The 18,770-nt window shown below is 34.7% G+C and overlaps 1 protein-coding gene across 1 annotated transcript in view; it reads right to left on the bottom strand.

The window, feature by feature from the left end:
- The window catches only part of ARFGEF1 (ADP ribosylation factor guanine nucleotide exchange factor 1), a 125,024-nt gene that overhangs the window by 9,734 nt on the left and 96,520 nt on the right, over positions 1 to 18,770 (bottom strand). Inside the window, exons 22-32 of the mRNA XM_015559535.1 lie at positions 15,848 to 15,938; positions 10,607 to 10,647; positions 10,343 to 10,512; positions 9,857 to 10,008; positions 9,549 to 9,721; positions 8,620 to 8,780; positions 7,593 to 7,723; positions 4,116 to 4,245; positions 3,091 to 3,226; positions 2,867 to 3,005; positions 849 to 921 (exon numbers count right to left, since the gene is read on the bottom strand). Of these exons, the coding sequence (XP_015415021.1) occupies positions 849 to 921; positions 2,867 to 3,005; positions 3,091 to 3,226; positions 4,116 to 4,245; positions 7,593 to 7,723; positions 8,620 to 8,780; positions 9,549 to 9,721; positions 9,857 to 10,008; positions 10,343 to 10,512; positions 10,607 to 10,647; positions 15,848 to 15,938 (1,397 nt within the window). The remainder of the gene's footprint in view (positions 1 to 848; positions 922 to 2,866; positions 3,006 to 3,090; positions 3,227 to 4,115; positions 4,246 to 7,592; positions 7,724 to 8,619; positions 8,781 to 9,548; positions 9,722 to 9,856; positions 10,009 to 10,342; positions 10,513 to 10,606; positions 10,648 to 15,847; positions 15,939 to 18,770) is intronic.

Raw genomic sequence — 18,770 nt, 5'->3', positions numbered from 1 at the left:
GAGGGCGGAGCCTTCTGTCCTAACAGTCCCAGCCAGAAGCAGCCTCACCTGGGTTTCTGAAAGGAGCACAGGGGCCTGCGTTCCCCAAAACAGAGCTAATCACAATAGTATTCTAACTTGGACTTATGTTATGACGCGCAGCGTGACCCTTTATTCGTTGCTCTGTAGTAGTGTGAAGCAGGGATAACATGTACCAAACCTGGTTCAAAAAGCTGCTGGGAGAACTGCAGTGATGTGCATACAAGCCAAGGAATGCCAAGGGTTGCCAGCACCCATGGAAGCTGAGAGAAGCAAAAAGGATTCTCCCGCAAAGGCTTTGAAGGGAGTTGGCTCTGTGGATGCCTGGATTTTGGACTTTTTGCCTCCAGGACTATGAGAGAATAAATTTTTGTTGTTTTAAGCCACTTAAGTGTGTGGTAATTTGTTCCATCAGTCCTAGGCAAATAAATACGGATGAAGGGTATATCAGAATTCTTTGTACCAGTTTTGCAACTTTTCTTTAGGGTCAAATTATATCAAAATTAAGTTTAAATGCAATATCCAATAATATCTTCAGCTTGGCATGGAAATCCATGCATTATCTGGTGCCTGCCTCTTACAACTCTTGAAGTCATTTTACTCTATGTCTCATCTTATAAAATATTTAAAACACTGCCTGCATGGTACTTACAGAGATAAATTTTAGCTAGTTGGGAAATTGACTATCGTGAAATTTAACCTGAGAATCTGGACAGTAGATTTATGCCTTCTTTTTAAAAGAACTGGGGTCATACAAAAGAATTTGGTCCATAGTAAAATACCACAAATAATTAAATAATTTAAAATATGCTTTATTTATTAGAACTTACCAACTGTTTTTCACTCACAGGAGAGGAAGGTAGGGGGACAGTTTCTCCAGAAGTGGGACGCCATGTCAAAAGCCTTTAAAATACCAAAATCACACCAGTCAATCACAGTGTAAAACATGTTGCATCCAACATATTTTGAAATGGGCACATAAAAGTCACATGAATATACCAAAAACAACATATTCCTTCTCCGACTACTGTTAAGAGCAATTTGCTGGAAAAAAAAATCTAGTGAGAAGTTAAAAATATATACTTCCAGAAAAACAATTAGCAGTTAATATAATTAAGAGTACTCGGGTTATCAGTTTTAGAAACTTTAAACTCAGTTTTTCTAAGTATTAAGGGTCATTAAGTATTGTTCAAAGTGAGATTTAAAAAAAGTTGAAGCTGTTTCAAAAAAATTCATAAACATTTTTAGATTCTATTTTTTTAATGTATAAAAATAAATAAAATAAAATTTGGCCCCAAAGAGGACACTAAGTTGATTAGCTGCTTGGGACAGAAAGATGATTAAGACCTAAGTTTTTCTTTGAGAAGCAAGAGTTCCTGGGAAATGGGGCAGACAGGCAGTTAAATACATCACTTCAGTTCAATATGGAGCGAACTCTGGTACAGATACATGCTAGTAAGAGATGCTTATTAGATGATCTTTAAGATCATGTATCTTATATCTAGAATGTATACATTCAATGAATTAAAGCAGAAGCAATTCTTTAAAAAAGCAATTCCCCCTGGCTGGTGTGCTCAGTGGTTGAGCATCGACCTGTAAACCAAGAGGTCACTGGTTCAATTCCTGATCAGGGCACATGTCTGGGTTGCAGGCTAGATCTCCCAAGAGGTCACTGGTTCAATTCCTGATCAGGGCGCATGTCTGGGTTGCAGGCTAGATCTGTGTGGGGCATGCATGAGGCAGCTGATCAGTGTTTCTCTCTCATCATGCTTCTATCTCTCTATCCTTCTCCCTTCCTCTCTCTCTTAAAAATAAAAACACCAATAAAAACATATTTTAAAAATTTTTTTAAAAAATTCAGCCCAACTGGTTGTTCTAAAGACTTCACAGGGACAACAGCTAAGCAATAATTCATACAATAGTGGCCACAGATAAACTATGACAAAAATCTATCATTTGTCAGTTATACTGATTCAACAAAATGTGCACCAAAAAGTAAGAACTGTCAAATAATTATAAATAGGCCAAGGGAATTACTGTGTGTCCTTTTGGTGTAATCCTACCCTGATCTTTCCTAAGGGTGTGTTCCTCTTGTTTGACTTTGTATTTCCTAGTGATGAGGATATTTACCAGGAGATCATACCAGTACAAACACATTTAATTCATGTCAAGAAAAAGTTTATGATGCCTAAAAACGTGGACTGATAGTTTTTGTGTATAGTTTTATGCCAGTGCATTCACATACATCTACTTAGTAAGATGTTTTAGGTAACATTTAAAACATCTAATTAAGTAGATGTAAGGTGAAGCTCTGGGCATGTCAAAGGGCCCTGAGGTACTGGGAAGTAAGTTCCAAGTCTGTCCTGCAAAACATCCAGGAGGCATCAGTCACTAGGCAGACTCTATCTTAGTTTCCCCGTTGATAAAAACTCCTTCACTACAATTCAATGCCAAATTTATCCCCTAGAAAATGATGAAAATTAACTGTAAAATGTGATAGGTGCAAATAAATCTTCCTAAGATTATTAAATCTAAAATAATTGAAATATATGTTATTGTTGTTTTAATTTAAGACCATGGCTTGGTTTAGTCTGGATAAATAAACCCTTATAAAAGTGGAATTACTTCATTATGACCCCAATTTTGGATGATCAGACTAAAGGTTTTGGTTTATAAAGAATTTAATTTATCTATTTGTTATGGATTATAGGAGTTTGATTTATAATAAATACAAATTCAAGGAACAATGAGATGTTTGAAAAAGGATTCTGTTATGAGAAATCACTAGTTACTATCAAACCTTTTATGTCCATCATTCAAAATATAAAGTTGTATAAAATCATCTTACGCATGTGGGATTGTAGTTTTGAAGATATCCAGTGTGCAGTTACAAGTTTTATCCCAGATTTCTAGGGTAAATTTTTCCCCATTCAGGATAACAACATTCTCTAAGCAGTTTGTACCAGATCGTGCTAACTGCTCATTGTCTAGAAAAGAAAAGAGCAAATCATTTGTATATTACCAGGGTCCAATTTAACAAACACTTTGTGTCACTATCTGGCACAGACATACCTTGCTGCACACACCAGTACAGCTGGGCAAAAATATCATCCAAAAGCACATCACTGAGCACTTCTAAATACTGGGTGAACACGTCACAGATGGCATAAAGGGCATGATTACAGGTTGTTGTCATCCATTCAGCTTTCTGGGGGGGGTGGGGCAGGAGAGAAAGTCAGACCATTCATCAACTACTAGAATTAAAAAAGAGATATGTTTGCACGTGTAAAATGTAAGCCTATCCCTGTTCCTTTCAGACTTTTACTTCCCTCCAGAACATTACATTCACCTCACTTAATATCTGCTATCTATTTTTCTCCATTAGCCCATAACCCCTACATAAAATAACTATTTTTTGTACTGTTTGCTTTGATTGTGAAGAACTATCACTGCATTTTCTTGCTATTAGCATTATGACTTTTCAAACAATATGCGTGAATAAACAGCAGGCATTGCTCCAGCATGTGACCGAACTTGCAAGAGAAATAAAGAGAAAGAAAAGGGTAAGAATTTATCCAAGTGGGATCAGTATATTTTTTAAATTAAACTGACTTTCATGAAGTTATTTAAAAACACTATAAAAGACAAATAGGGCCATATAAAGTAAGTGTTTTTCTCAAATGCATAATGGACTAACCTGAACTGACAGTTTTCAAACATAGTTTTGTGGTAGTGCATACATACGTCTATTTATTACCATTTGGTCTTTAGTAATTCAGAATAAGAAGTCACTCTGAATACTAAAGAAAGCTACTGGTGTTTATAGTTGTGACAATATTAAAATGAGGGAAAGAAACTGGAAGTTCAACAAAAAACATAAAAAACAACAAAAAATCCCACCAGTTCATTAACTCGGCTCTATCCCCAGAGAGTGTTCTTGTTTATAAAGGCCTACAATTCATTATAATGCCTTAAGGAAAATTTCTCTAGGAATTTTTTTCTGTTCAATATGCTTAATATGAAATATTAAAATGTATTAAGGAAAATATTAAGAGCCTCTTGACTTAACTATATTAAATGAACATTTCATGTCTTACCTCTGTCTGCTGTTCTGGCAATTTCATGTTGTCAAAGATTCTGAACACAATTCTAAATAAATCCTGCCACCAGTGTTTTTCGTAAGTGTGGCCGTAAGTTTTCATTATTTCAAACATTACTGTTAAACCCCTAAAGTGATATAATGTAATTAGTAAAACTATAACACCAAAAAGCACTGCACATCAGAATCTCCCTCCTATAACTGTTACAGTTCACAAAGCTACAGAAAACAAAGTTTAAAACTGGTTTTTACCTTGTTATACATCCAGCTTACTTTAGAATGCATTTAGGAAAACATTTCAAATTTTTCTTTATTTTACTTTTCTTCCATTCCCACCCCATCATTCAGCATTTAAAAATAGTAAATGAAATTACAGATGGGCACAGACCATCTTACTAGTGAATATTAATTTTGTGGCACTGTGACCAAGGAAGAAAATATATCAATTAACAGTCTAAAAACAAAAAATAGATTTTAGAAAATATTTTTCAAAGAGCTATAGGAGTTTTTAGAGAATGATATAATTGTTCATATAATATCTTCAAACAAAGAATTTGTAAAGCTAATCCACAAGATGTCCATTTGGGCAGGTCTGTTTTCTGCTGCATCCCAGGCACAGAGCATCTAGGAGGCACATGGTGAGTACTTGTTGAACAAATAAAGTGCTTAGTATCACTTTATTTGAATAAATGTTAAACCTAAAATTCAAAATTGTCTTCCTGATTATCTTCATCAAGACTAGAGGAGGGTGTATGGTGGGGGGTGAGGGTGGGGGGTAAAGGTTGATGGAGAGACTTGACTTGGGGTAGTGAACACACACAGAGTACAGATGATGTGTTGTAGAATTGTGCAATTGAAACCTGTATAATTTTGTTAATCAGTGTCACCCCAATAAATTCAATTTAAAAAACTGACTGGTGTGGTAAGTGGTTAGAGCATCATCCCAGGAACCTAAGGGTCACAGGGTTGATTCCCAGTCAAGGGCACGTACCTGTGTTGATGCAGGTTCCCTCCCTGGCCCCAGTTGGAGAGTGTGGGAGGCAACATCGATGTTTCTCTCTCTCTCCTTCCTCTCTCCCTCTCTTCCTTCCACTCTCTCTCTAAAAATCAATGGAAAAAATATCCTCAGATGAGGATTAACAAAAAACAAAAGGAAACAAAAAAACCATTCGTGTAGCTGTTAAAAAGCTTGATGTTTCTTCTACTTTCTTCTAGCAAAATGTAGGTATCCTTCGATTTAAAAAGGTTTGTATTTCCAATAAGTCTGATGGTAAGCCAGAACAAAATTTTCTTTGAAAGGCTCCATAAAGACGACACAGAGTCTAGCTTATTTGTTGCTATGCTTCCCTCAAGTCTAGTTCATGCCTGGTTCAAATTAAGCTCAAAGTAAGTATTTGTTAAATGAACGTGTAAAAATAACATTATGACACTTTGCCTTACAGCAAGCTCGTAAGTTTATCTGATTCATAAGATACCTACTGTGTAATGAGCGGAAGTAAAGAAGCTAGTCCACATTTCCCTCCACAATGGAAAAGGGCTCCCTCTTCCTCCATCCCCTGAGCTCCAAATCCATTTCCTCTCTTGCTAAGTAACTGGATGCTAACTCCCATGTCTGGGGAGAAGGGAATGTGGGGAACCTGTTTTTTTCTAGGCCCCCAAAGCAAACACAAATCTACAGAAGTTTCCAAGAATTTTTACTGTCGAAGAGGTCTTTTTAAAAACAATACTTCAGTTGCTAACGTAGGGAAAAAGAATATTTGGGGCTCTAGGTTAATTATTTAAATAAATCTACAAAATTTTGAGGGAGTCAAATGAGAATGCAGGCGAAAGTATTTTATGATTAGTGTGTTATAAATAACAGCGTTACATTTTTACATATAATCTAAATAACAGCTCTACAGATCCTAGGGTGAGTTAAGAAAATGAAAGCCATCATGGAAGTGTTTACTCATATTTTTATCTCTTTTACTAACTAGAACACATACTTTCTCTTCCCTTTACTAACCAGAACCCATCTGTAATTGGAATATAAATGTGGTGAGAAGTAAATCAGTGTGGTCCCAGACAAGAACAGGCTAAGAGGCTAAGAAAGCAGGCAGGTCCCTTGTCAAGATAAAATGTTATACACTGTTCTTGTGATTACTACACTCGGAGAAACTCCCAAGGTTGAGTCAAAGTTTGAGTTCTACTTTGGATAACTTACCTAGGTCATAATTTTATTTTGTTATTACAAATACTATAAAAGTGAAGTTTCTTAGGAAATAAATCAAACTTAACCTTGGAGGGGGTGGCAATGGGGTGATTCTGGCATAAGGGGAGGAAATATTCATTCTTTCATTACATTTCTATCTTTGATTTATTATAAGTCTGAACATGTTTCTGGTTTTAAAATGTTCAGGGAACTGTCCAAATGACGAATGATTCTCCTAAAAAGATGGCATAATTCAATGAGGGATTTAAACATGAAACTGAACTCATGATACACTCAAGCACTTTTGACAGAGATACTGTAATACAAGTTGGCCATTTCAATTTCAAAGTCACAAATACAGAGTGAGAAAAATTATCTTATGAGACTGATCTGAGCTGTAACATGAGAAGTGTATACTGAGCACTTGTCTGGTTACATCATATCCAAAATAATTTCTTTACAAATTTATTATATGTTCATATAGATCTTTTATTGAGAATATACTTTGGAAAGAGTTCAATTCTTTTTTAATAGACCTATGTTATTCAAAACTATATTACTGACCAGTCTTCAGAGAAAAACTTCTTTACCTAAAATGCATCAAGGATGCGCATTTGAGAATTCTTCCATCATTCTTTAGGAAATAAAATAAATTTTCCACTAACTTCTATTTTTAATTGGAAACAAATGTATGAAAAAAAACAGAATGTGTAAAGTATTATATTAACATAGAAGCTAAAACACAAAGTAGATTATATTTAAATTTAGTAGGCTCTATTTAAATTTTAAGGAAAAGCAATATATTTCCATTTTTTAACACTGCTATAGCTTAACATATTTTTAAATCTGCCTATCTAATAATTGTTATCTACATATATAAAAGTCTAATATGCAAAGTGTCTCCTCAGGAGTTTGACTGACAGGGAGATGGCTCGCTCGCTCTCTATGACATGCGCTGACCACCAGGGGACCTCGACAAGCAGTTGGAAGGCCCCCACCGATCCTGATCGCAGGCCAAGCCTAGAGACCCTACCCGTGCACGAATTTCGTGCACCAGGCCTCTAGTATTTGATAAAGATACAATAATACATAGATATTTAGTCAGGGCAGGGTACTCCAAGCCGAGGGACCCTACCCGTGCACGAATTTCGTGCACCAGGCCTCTAGTATTTGATAAAACACATGATTTATGGCCTTTCACTACTAAACTTTGTTCACATAAGGAAAGTTAATTTAAGTTAAAATAAGCCTTACAAAATGTTAATTACAAATACTGATTGTTACCTGGTTCTTACATCTAATTTGCATCTATTGATGATACAGGATAACTCAAAGAGGATGGGGAACCATCCTCTCACCCACACCCTGTCTTCAGGTGCCACATTCATATCGTCGCTTGTGTATTCCTTAAAAGCCTTCAAGAAGAAAGGTAGGGTTACTAAAGGCAAAACATAATGCCTACATTAAGCACATTTCTCTAAAACTTTAAAAAATGCTTTACAAATCAAAGTGAACAATTTCATAAAACACAATAATTTATAAAAATGATGGCAATTATAACTTCCTATAAAGAGCACTGGACCAGAACCCAAAAGTTGGTTTCAGCTTCAATGCTGACACCAGATTCCTGCATTATTAACCAGGTTAAATCAGGTTTTCATTTTTACCATTTGAATGGTTATGACACCATGTAGCCACACTAACCACACTGGGGAAATGTGAGGTCAAATGAGTCAATGCATGTTTAGGTAAAAAGTCTAAGCACCCCATGGGTCCATGTCAGTATGCAGTAAAAATCTTATTACTAAACCTATGATGTATCACTTCTCCTTATGGTGGTTATAAAGAGAGACTCAAATATGTGAGTGAAAGTTGGCAGGCAGGTTGCCAATTCAACCTTTTACCCCAGTGCTGAAGCCCACCGTCAACTTCAGTACTGCAGACGAAACACAACAGGCAAAAAGCAGCACAGGAATGGTTAAGAACACAGGCTTGGGTTCGAACTCCGTCTCCTTAACTAGCCCTGCAATCACAGACACATTCTTTAACTTCTCTGTGCCGCAGATTTCCTATCTGCATGGGACTGTAATTGTTATGAAGACGAAACAAGTGAATACGGGTGGAACACTCTGATACTTTCAATTAGTGTTAGCTACCAAGGACTGCCCATTATGGCTCAGAATCAAGCTCAGATAATTTTTGGGTTTACTGAAATATAAAAGCTTCATATCCTCTTAATTTCCAAGTAAATGTAGATCTCAGACTGGGAATAAATAGTCAGTAAAATTTTGTTTACAAAATGACACTGCACCTGCGGTCTGTCAGACACGTATTTTGCACAATGGCGAATGAGTCGGATTGCTTCCATACTTGTGTCTGGGAAAGCTGCATTGCATGCAAACTCAGACAAACACTTCACTGCATCCTGGAAGGAATCAATGGTCGCTGGAAAGTGTTTTTCAAACACAAGAGCTAAAAAGAGGGAAAAATGTATCAAAGTAATTATAATTGTCAATTATTCTGAATTGCATCAAAAAATACATCAACCTGGTGCACAGCAGGTACTATATCAACAGTTGTTGAGTGAGTACACAAAATTATGTTTAATTTCTCTTTATCTCAGTTTCTTAATTTATAAAATGAGAATTACAATATCCACAGGATAGTTGTAAGCACTAAAATAAAATAATGTAAGTAAAAATGCTTAATTCAAATAAGCACTCGAATAACTACGATAATGTCATTACTCTTGATGTTGATGATGCTGGTCATCATTATAATCTTCCAGATAGGTATAACTTATATTTTTAATATTTTATTCTCCCTCAAAGTCAAAGTGTAGTGGGTAAAAACAAAGACTTTGTCTTAAGGCTCCCTAGCTTTGAATATCAGCTCTATCACTAGTTCTGTGTCCTTAGGAAAATTACTTAACCTCACTGGGCCCGAGTTTTCCAATCTATGTATTAAAGAGGGGTGACATTAAAGATACTTATCTCATACTTGTGAAGACTGAAGAAAATACATGCAAAGTACTTACAGGGCTTGTAATATAGTAAATGTCCAATAAACGTTAACTATAATAATACATTCATCATTTACTCTGCTAGTAGGCAAAACTTGAAAACCATAATAGACCTACAACCTTATATACTTGAATTATCTTCTGAACAGATCATAGTTTCATTCATTCATTCCTTTTTTTTTTCTTTTAACTTAAACACAGTTAAAAGAAATACTCACTGACAATGTGCCCTGTTGTTTGGAATGCAAGTTCCACTATGCTTTCATCTTGATCGGATGCAGCTAGATGAAATACAGAGAAAATGTTCTTCCATCCAGACCGAATGTTAGCAGCTTGAGAATTCACCATCTGTGCTATACATCGCACAACCATATCTCGAATGGTTGGAGACCTAAAATATTAATTTAATTTCTTGAATAAACATATAGATAAAACATCAGATTTCTTTCCCGTTTTCTGTTTTTCTCCCTGCACTGAAAAATAATAAAGTATTTTTTGATATTAAGCAATTCAACAAATATAATACCTGTTCCGTTTCATTATATGTTCAAAAGGTCTTAAGAAATCCTTCTGGAATCTGAAATTAGCAAGCTCCCCTTTCTCTAAGAACTTCATTGACAATTGTCTCAAGGAGTCTACTGCAAAAATAGCTACGTCTTCATTAGGATTACAGCCAACCTGCAATGGCAACAGAAATACAGGGTGCTAATGTCAGGGGTGAAAATATAATTTTTTATTTTTGTTTTAAAAATAGTGTATCATTAATAGTGTATATAAGTAAATCCTAAGATTCTTTATAAAAGCACTAATTGCTAATATTTCTCAATAAGAAAAACATTATTTTAACGAAATCCTTAAAACCTAGAGCTAAAGAAAAAATAGGACTCAAAGGGTTTTCTAAATTTAATCTTAAAAACATTGCTTGGAAAGAAAAATTCTCGATTATGATAAGGAAATTTTACACAATGAAAAATAACATAAATGTAAGCAAATCCTATAATTATTTAAATACCTTATTAAAATGATCTCCAATAACTTCCCAAATTCGAGACCATTGCAATCTTATTCTTCCCATGTTGTAATATGATATTTCTACTATTTTTTGTAGACTAAACATTCTTGGATGTGTAGTGGAAAGTAATTCATCCATAGACACAGCACAGAGCCAACGGACAAAATCCACTATAATATAAATAGATTTACAATTTTTTAGCTTAATGTTCAAGTGTTTTAGCCAAACAACCAGTTTATAAGTGAAATAAATGTACATACTTACCAATAGCATTTCCATCTAGCCTTGTAGACCCTGTAAATATTCTAAAGGAACAGAACAACCCCATGATTAAAAAATGGATAGCCTGAAAAAAACATGTATAGTCTCACATCTATTACATCAATTCAAATGTGGCTACTTTTATCTGTTTTAAAGGAACTAAAGAAATCAGGTAGTCAACTGAAAATTTTTATTATCCTATACTTTAGAAACTATAATTTGATGTTCCTCCCTCTTACCTTTTCATTCAGTAATATATTAAAGAATATATGGTTCTAATTTTATTAGTAAATTTACAAAAACTAGTTATCTTATAAGACTCAGAATAAGAAAATCATTAATTCCTAAAACTATTAATTGGTACACTATAAAACAGAAAATTTTTCAATCTTTTCCTGATTATGTATTAACATTAACAAAGTTTTGAAATTAAAAATTCTACTTAATTTCTACAAGTAATGTATGTTTGATTAGAAAATTCATTTATGTTACGTTACAAGCGATTTAACAGAACCTTACAAATAGTCTCCATCAGTTTAACCAAGAAGTAGCTGACTGAGGGCAGCTACTTCTTATGCCTTTTCTTAGGGCATTCAAATATTTAGTGTTAAGCTATGCTGTCCAGCTTTGCCCAAACTTCTTCACTGAGTTCTGTTTCTGTATTTCAAACTTTCATAAAAGACTTCAGCATAAACGTATTAGTCCTCTTTTTTAATGTCTGCATTTTTATCTATGCACTCAATGGGTTTATAACCAAGGGTTTGAATGTGACTTATTGAATGAAATGATATTCCTCAATTTAAAATCAACACCATAAGATCTATATGGTAAAGAAGAAAACTTAAAGGCAGGAGCAGGTCAAATATTAAACTTAGAAATAAAAGTAATCATAACAGTAACAGCTACCAATAATCACAAGGTGGGTATTATCCTGACTGCTGAATATATCCATTCAAAATAATAACCAATATCCTGGGAAACAGGTACCATTACACCCTCAATTTTATGGAAATTTCCTAAAAGTATCAAAACTAGTAAGTGCTAGAGCCAGGATTCAAACCAGGACAGCCTGACTCCAGAGGCCACCTTCTTTTTTTTTTAAATATATTTTATTGATTTTTTACAGAGAGGAAGAGAGAGGGATAGAGAGTTAGAAACATCAATGAGAGAGAAACATCGATCAGCTGCCTCCTGCACACCTCCTGCTGGGGATGTGCCTGCAACCAAAGTACATGCCCTTGACCGGAATCAAACCTGGGACCCTTGAGTCCTCAGGCCGACGCTCTGTCCACTGAGCCAAACCGGTCAGGGCCAGAGGCCACCTTCTTAACCACGGAGCTACATTGCCCACACTTACTTGAGCAAAACGTAATTTAAACATTTTAAATATATTCTAGTTTTTTCCTGCATCCATAATATAAATGTTCTGAGTATATTATTTTTAAGATTAAAACAATACCATATTGTTTTAATCTTAGCGCCCTTGAATGCCTTTGTGTTCTGGCAATGAGTAACAAAAACAAGACTGGAAAAACTACTTAGAAACTAACAGCACGATAACTCAGAATCTGACCCCCTGCTAAAGGAATACCTTGAGATTTCCCACACTGCTCTTCTCAAGAGAACAAAACAACAATTAAAGATCTGGCTAAAAACACAATCTGGGAGAAAATATAAGAGTAATAGGGCCCCATTGAATTCAGTGATTTGACTGGATCCAGATATTAACATATACAAAGCTTTCACATGAACAAACAATGAAAATTGTTAGACTATGCATTATATGTGTCATTAGCCAATTTATCAAACTACAGGTATCCCCAAGGAGCAATGTAAAAAAACAAAACAAAAAAAAACCCACACCAAAACCAGAGTCCAAACTAAACAGTATAGGAGAAACAAATGAAACAACAACAAAAAATATTTAACGGAGAAAGAGGCAAGTGGCAAAAGTTGAAGGGGTAAAGAATAGAAACAGAAATGGAGATTATACATAACAAAAGGGGATATATGCAACTCTGAATGCAGTAAAATAATGGAGAACAAAGGCCACAGAGGGGTTGCAGCAGCAATTAGATGGGTCCTGTAGACCCAGGTGATGATGGCAGTGGAAGCATGCATTCTGGGAAAGCGCATTCAGATGCCTACTCACTTTGGTAGCCTCTGAGAGGTGCCCTATTTCTAGTAATACTTCATAAACATAGTGATAGATAGAAGCACAGTGGTCTGTGGAGGCATTTAAAATTAAGCCTTAATATACTAAGGCAGGAGAAAAAAGCTATTTCACAAAATCAGCCTATGAAATAGATTCTAAAATCCCTGTAGGAAAAGCAAAGGACAGTAGTATGAGGATCTTGTGTGCTAATATTAAAAGACATGTCCGGAGGTGTGAGTAGAAAAATAAATTTGATATATTACTGATTCATCCATATCATGATAGTAATACAGCAATGCCAAAAAAAAAAAAAAGATTGACCAAACTTGCAGATTCAAGATTTAAAAAACATTAAGCTGTATGTAACACACAGGCTAAGTAAATTACTATATATGTAAAAAGTTTTCACAGTGAAATATCTGAGGTAATATTTCTTTTATCTACCTAAAAGATATTTTTGAGCAAATGAAGTGGGGGATGAGCTGTATGTATTTTCTGAATAGTGACAATGTTTCAAAGTATGAGATGAGCCAGTTTTACAAAGCTAGATCTGATGTGCTTCAAAAACCATAAAAACAAAAACCATGGTATTAATTAACTGTTTTTTTTAACTTTTAGAGATAAACCATTCTGGGACAAAAATCCATCCCTGCATAGTTTAGGATACCTATAAAATTGGTCTAGTTTAGCAATGGCTAGCAAATTCTACCCTAGCAAATCCTAGAGGATCAGGTACTCCAGATTAAAGTGCACAATATTCTCCTAAATTCTAATGGATTCCTAAGACTACAAAAGTAGAGATAATTAGGATATATTATCATTAAAAACTGGAAGGTTTTTAACAGAATCAGCATTTTTTCTGTTAAGAAACAGAAGCTATACATAATTAAGCAAAGAAGAATTATTTTTATTTTCATTTTTAGTTCCTATACTTGTCAGAAGAGATTTTTCAGAACAATAGGCCTAAGAGTAGGAAAATGACTGTTTTTGCTGGATAAGTACAGTTTTCAAGGATGATACCTGATAATATTTCACCACTGTCTTGAATTCCAGGGCAATCTCAGTTAGCTTATAGACTAGAGTCCAAATATTAAATATGAATATAACCTCAGATATCTGAGAAGAAATTCAGAAGAAATGTAATGAAAAAATGAAATGCACCACACAAGAATAATATAATCTTATATCAAAGATGTAGCTTTTGTTTTCATTATAAGCTAAAATTTAAATACTGAGTTTTTATATAAACTTGGACATTAATTTTATGTTTGCAGAAGACTTTGGTGATGATGAGTTTCAGAGGACAAAGTACTAATAGTACTTATGCTAGAATACTTGTGAAACAGTATAAATTATTAAAACAGACAAGCATATTATCTGTTCAAATGAGTGACATGTCTACCTATAACAAACAATGGATAGTTGAATAAATCAGAACGAGGTATGCTCATATAAAGTATATTATGGAAACAGAAATAGTAGGTAAAATGTTGACTCTTGCCTGAAGAGATTCCCATAATGACAGTGAAGGTGATTTTCTGGAAAGCAAGAAAACCACTTGGAGAAAAGCTACCCTGATAGCAGAAAGGCAGACATTACACTGCTCTGAAGTTGCACATGCAGGTAGAGAGGTTTAGAGTGCACACTCAAGATATGCTGCTTGACTGTACGTCTTGGCTCCATTTCCCCAAACGCTCTATGAATGAAACAGTCATCAAAATAATGAAGACCCAGTTAGCCTGGTTGTGGAATGAACAAGTTATTTAATTTCCCCACATCTCAGTTTCCTTATCTGTAAATTGAGGACAGTAATACTCATCTAATGAGGCTACTTAAAGGATTAAACTAATAATACAGGTAAAGCACTTTGAAATATACCAACCATGTGGTAAACCTTCTAAGTATATAGTGGGTATATATCAGTGGTTCTCAACCTTCCTATTGCTGCGACCCTTTAATGCAGTTCCTCATGTTGTGGTGATCTCCAATTTCATTGTTACAAATTGAACATAATTAAAACACAGTGATTAATCACAAAAACAATATGTAATTATATATGTGTTTTCCGATGGTCTTAGGTGACCCCAGTGAAAGGGTCGTTCGACCCACAGGTTGAGAACCGCCGGTATAGATGAGACACAATCTTTCTTCATCCTTCCCAAGAAAAATGCAAATAACCTCCTTCCCCTAACAAAAAAGATTGCAAGTGGACATTAAGAATTATTTTCAAGGATAAAAGTTCCAGGGAGTACTTCCAGGGTCAGTAGCCTGGAACAATCTAGTTCTGTCTGTACTTAGAGCAAAAAGTTTTATCTGATGCAAAGTAAAATAATGGATCAGCATGAGTCTCAAAGTACCAAAACAAACAAAAAAACAAACAGTACATATTACATTTATACTTTTGAAAGTTTCCATAAAAAGCGGTAAAGAAAAAAAGATTTAAATGTCAGATTTGTAAAATGTTAAGTTTCAATTAGGGGGGCATTCATCTGGTAAAAACTAATATTAAAAAACACACACCACACCACTAAATGTTCTATATACTAGAAATTTTAAAAATCTGAAACTAAATATTACCATAGTAAAATAAACCAGAGTATAGTTTTTCTTTTAGAAAACAAACTAAAAATGAGGAATACCTGGTAATGTCTATAATATACCAATTTCCAAGTTCTTTCCAAAGAAGCTTATAATGAGAATTGCCAGCAAATCCCTTCATTTTACCCCTAATGCAGTCTTCTATCAGAAAGAGAAAGTACACTCTGTTTCCCAATAGGAATAATAAGGGGAATGTTTTCTATACAGGAAATCAAACATTTGTGTTCTTTTTCATCAAGGTTACTATTTGCCTAATGCCCACTAATATCTACTAAAACTTACATTATCATACTGTTTCTTTCCTATATTCTATAACCTAAAATGCAAAAGTATGTGCTTCATCATTTAAATCACATATTACAAGACAGTCTTACATTACTTAACGAAAGTTTTTTTGGCAATAAAATTTTGTTTACTACTGTGCACAAAATATCTAAATGCTACAGAATTAAACCAGTTTCATTGAAAAGGGAATAAAGTGAATACCTTACCTATCTACAGCAACAACAACACTTTGAGAACTGGTTTCTCCAATGGATTCCTGAATACTTGCTATCTGCTTCCAGTCCACATTTCCTCCAACTACCACACATAAAAGAGAGTTATTTCAGTTTGAAAGTAAGTCTGAATGCTGGAAGAACACACTTAGAGTTCTAAAATATATTTCTGAAATCAGTTATTTTCCTAATGAAAGAAAGAATGCTTTGGGTGAACAATTCGTTTGGCATCAGTGACCTTTATCAAGGCAAAATGTGCTTAATGAGCTATACTAATTGGTACACAGACATGGTTATAAAGATGTAAATTGTGTTTGCAAAAATTACACAAATTAGGGCCACTGAGAATTTAGAGCATAAATTAATGACATTAGGCATAATTACTCTTAGTGTTTAAGAAAGACAGTACTAGTTCAGGTTCCAATGATCCCTCTAAGGATGACGCCCAACTTCACATAATCAGATCTCCCCTGTCATTTAATCTCCAGTCCCTGTTTATAAATGCTTATTGAAAATTCTAACTATATGTTCTAACATCCTCTTATTCAAAAGAAGAATTTATTTTCCCCCCAAAACTGGTTCTATATGTCAGACAGCAGAACAACAACTTCCCCAAGTTTTCAAACTCTTAAACTTACAATCATCTTCAAGATCTCTCCACTGGTCACTAAATCTTTCTTTTGACCTGTTTTCATATCATTCATTAATTTTCATTCCTACTCAGTTGAGATGCTTATAATTTCAGGCCCAGATAATTGAAAGTTTCCTGAATGCTTTCCTTGCTGCTAATTTCTCCCCTCTTAAATCTCTCCTTCATTCTCTTGCCAGATTAACTTTCCTAAATTACCAGCTTCATTTTGCTTACTATTACTTTCAGGATAAAGTATAAACTTTTCAACACAGCATTTAAGGCAGTTCCCTTCAACACTCTAAACAATATAGCGTCTCTCTTCAGGGCGTTCCCTCAACTATCTAAAACCCTATCTACCTAGACCCAGTTTGAGTTCCCAATGAAGGATTCCTCTCCACTGCTCTCATCTTCCTCTGAACTAAGCATTTACTTATAGAAGTACTACTCAAGTCAGAATTTCTTCCATATAGTTTCATATAAATTACTTTTGGTTGTGTTAATATTGCCTTCTCAGCCAGATAAAAAGATCCCTAAGGTTAGGAACCAAGACATAAACATTTTTTTTGTATTCCTCTACACTGCACTCCATATCAAGTGCAAAGCAGATGCTCAATAAATACTATTGACTTGACTGACCAGATACTCAATAAATGCTTTAAGAATGGAAAAGTAATAAATGACATTATTTAAACTAGCTGGACTCAATTCTATTCTAGCAACCGAACAAAGTAAAAAAGATGTCCTGTCCTCAGAGTTAACAATTTACAAGGAGAGACACAACTTACAACCAACTTTAATACAATGTAATGATTACTTCATGACTGAAACAAACTAATTATATATAATACAAGTTTTGCTAAATATATTTAATTTTGATAGGATAAAGGAGAATGGGGATGTTAACTCATGGGAAGGTTTCAAATATGAAATATTAATTTAAGTTGGCCCAGAAGGATGATCATGTGGGAAAGGAGACAAGAGGAAAAGCAATTCAGGTAGAAGGAGCAGCATATATAATGTACTGGAAGTTTGCAAGTGGATCAATCAGATAAATATATACCCAGCCCTATCAACTTGGCTAAAATGAAATACTTAGTACATTAATAAATTGTGCATAATTTATATTGGTGCATAACTTACTTGGTGCAAAAATTAATACTTGGTATATAAACTAATACTTGGTGCATTATTAAATGCTGTTAATAAAGGATATTAATTTATTTAAACACACACACACACACACACACACACACACACACACATTTAGAGACCTTAAGACCCTTAATTTTACTAGATCAAAGTGCCTGCATTCTAGTTTCTCTATGCTGAAGAAAGCATCTGTTGTCTGGATAGGTGACAGGGCACAGATGTACAGGGGTGAACATCTGCTACATGGGATTAACCAATGAGATGGCCTGAAAGGCGAGCTCTGCCTAACAGGCCAAGTCAAAAGACTGGCTCTCTCTTGGATGTAGACTCAAAAATGAGAGACCTGATCTATCAGGAGTGAGTGGAAAATGGGGCAGGCTAAAAGAGGTACATAATATAAGAGAAAGCCTAGATAAAGCATGAAAGAGGTAGAAGAGTATGGTTGGTTACTTGAATGGCTTGGAAGTCTGACATTTTTATTTCACTTCCAGATCCCAAAAAGTGTGTATTTTTCTGTAAATGCACTTCTCCTGAAAAAATAAGCAGACCATCTCATATCCTTGCAACCTAAATGGCACAATGGCACAGTGATCAAATTAATTTTAATTCACTTCCAAATATACTAATAGTAAATGTTACCAGCATGCATTATTTATTGTTTGATTAAACTTTTAGGAGATAAAAAACTTCACTGCTATTTTATTTTTCGTGTAACCTACTTCTGTTGCTTGGCAAAACTGAGCCATGGCAATTTGTACCTGTCATTATTTTGGCCTTCCCACACTCCTTAGTTCTTTAAAAAAAAAAAAAAGCCTTTCAAAAGCTATTGAATCAATCATTGCACATTTATTTCACTTGCCTGTAAACATTTTTCATCTGTATCTTGTGCTATCTTCTGGAGTAATTATAGTTCTAATGTTCCAAGTCAGACTTCCAGATTATATAAGTCACCATGCAGGTGCTCAGGCAGTTCTAAATCCTGCTGCTGGGTCATCAAGTTATTAGGTCTACAACTGCATCACCCAGAACCACAGCATCTAAGATACAACTGAGGTACAGACTGCACTGCTGGCTGACACAGTTGGATAACCACTGGGAACTAACTGTCCCAGTCCAACTTGAAGCCACATATGGCCG

Source organism: Myotis davidii, unplaced genomic scaffold (genome assembly GCF_000327345.1).
Source record: "Myotis davidii unplaced genomic scaffold, ASM32734v1 scaffold393, whole genome shotgun sequence".
In the NCBI taxonomy this organism is placed as follows: domain Eukaryota; kingdom Metazoa; phylum Chordata; class Mammalia; order Chiroptera; family Vespertilionidae; genus Myotis; species Myotis davidii.
This window is presented reverse-complemented; position numbering and strand designations above follow the sequence as displayed.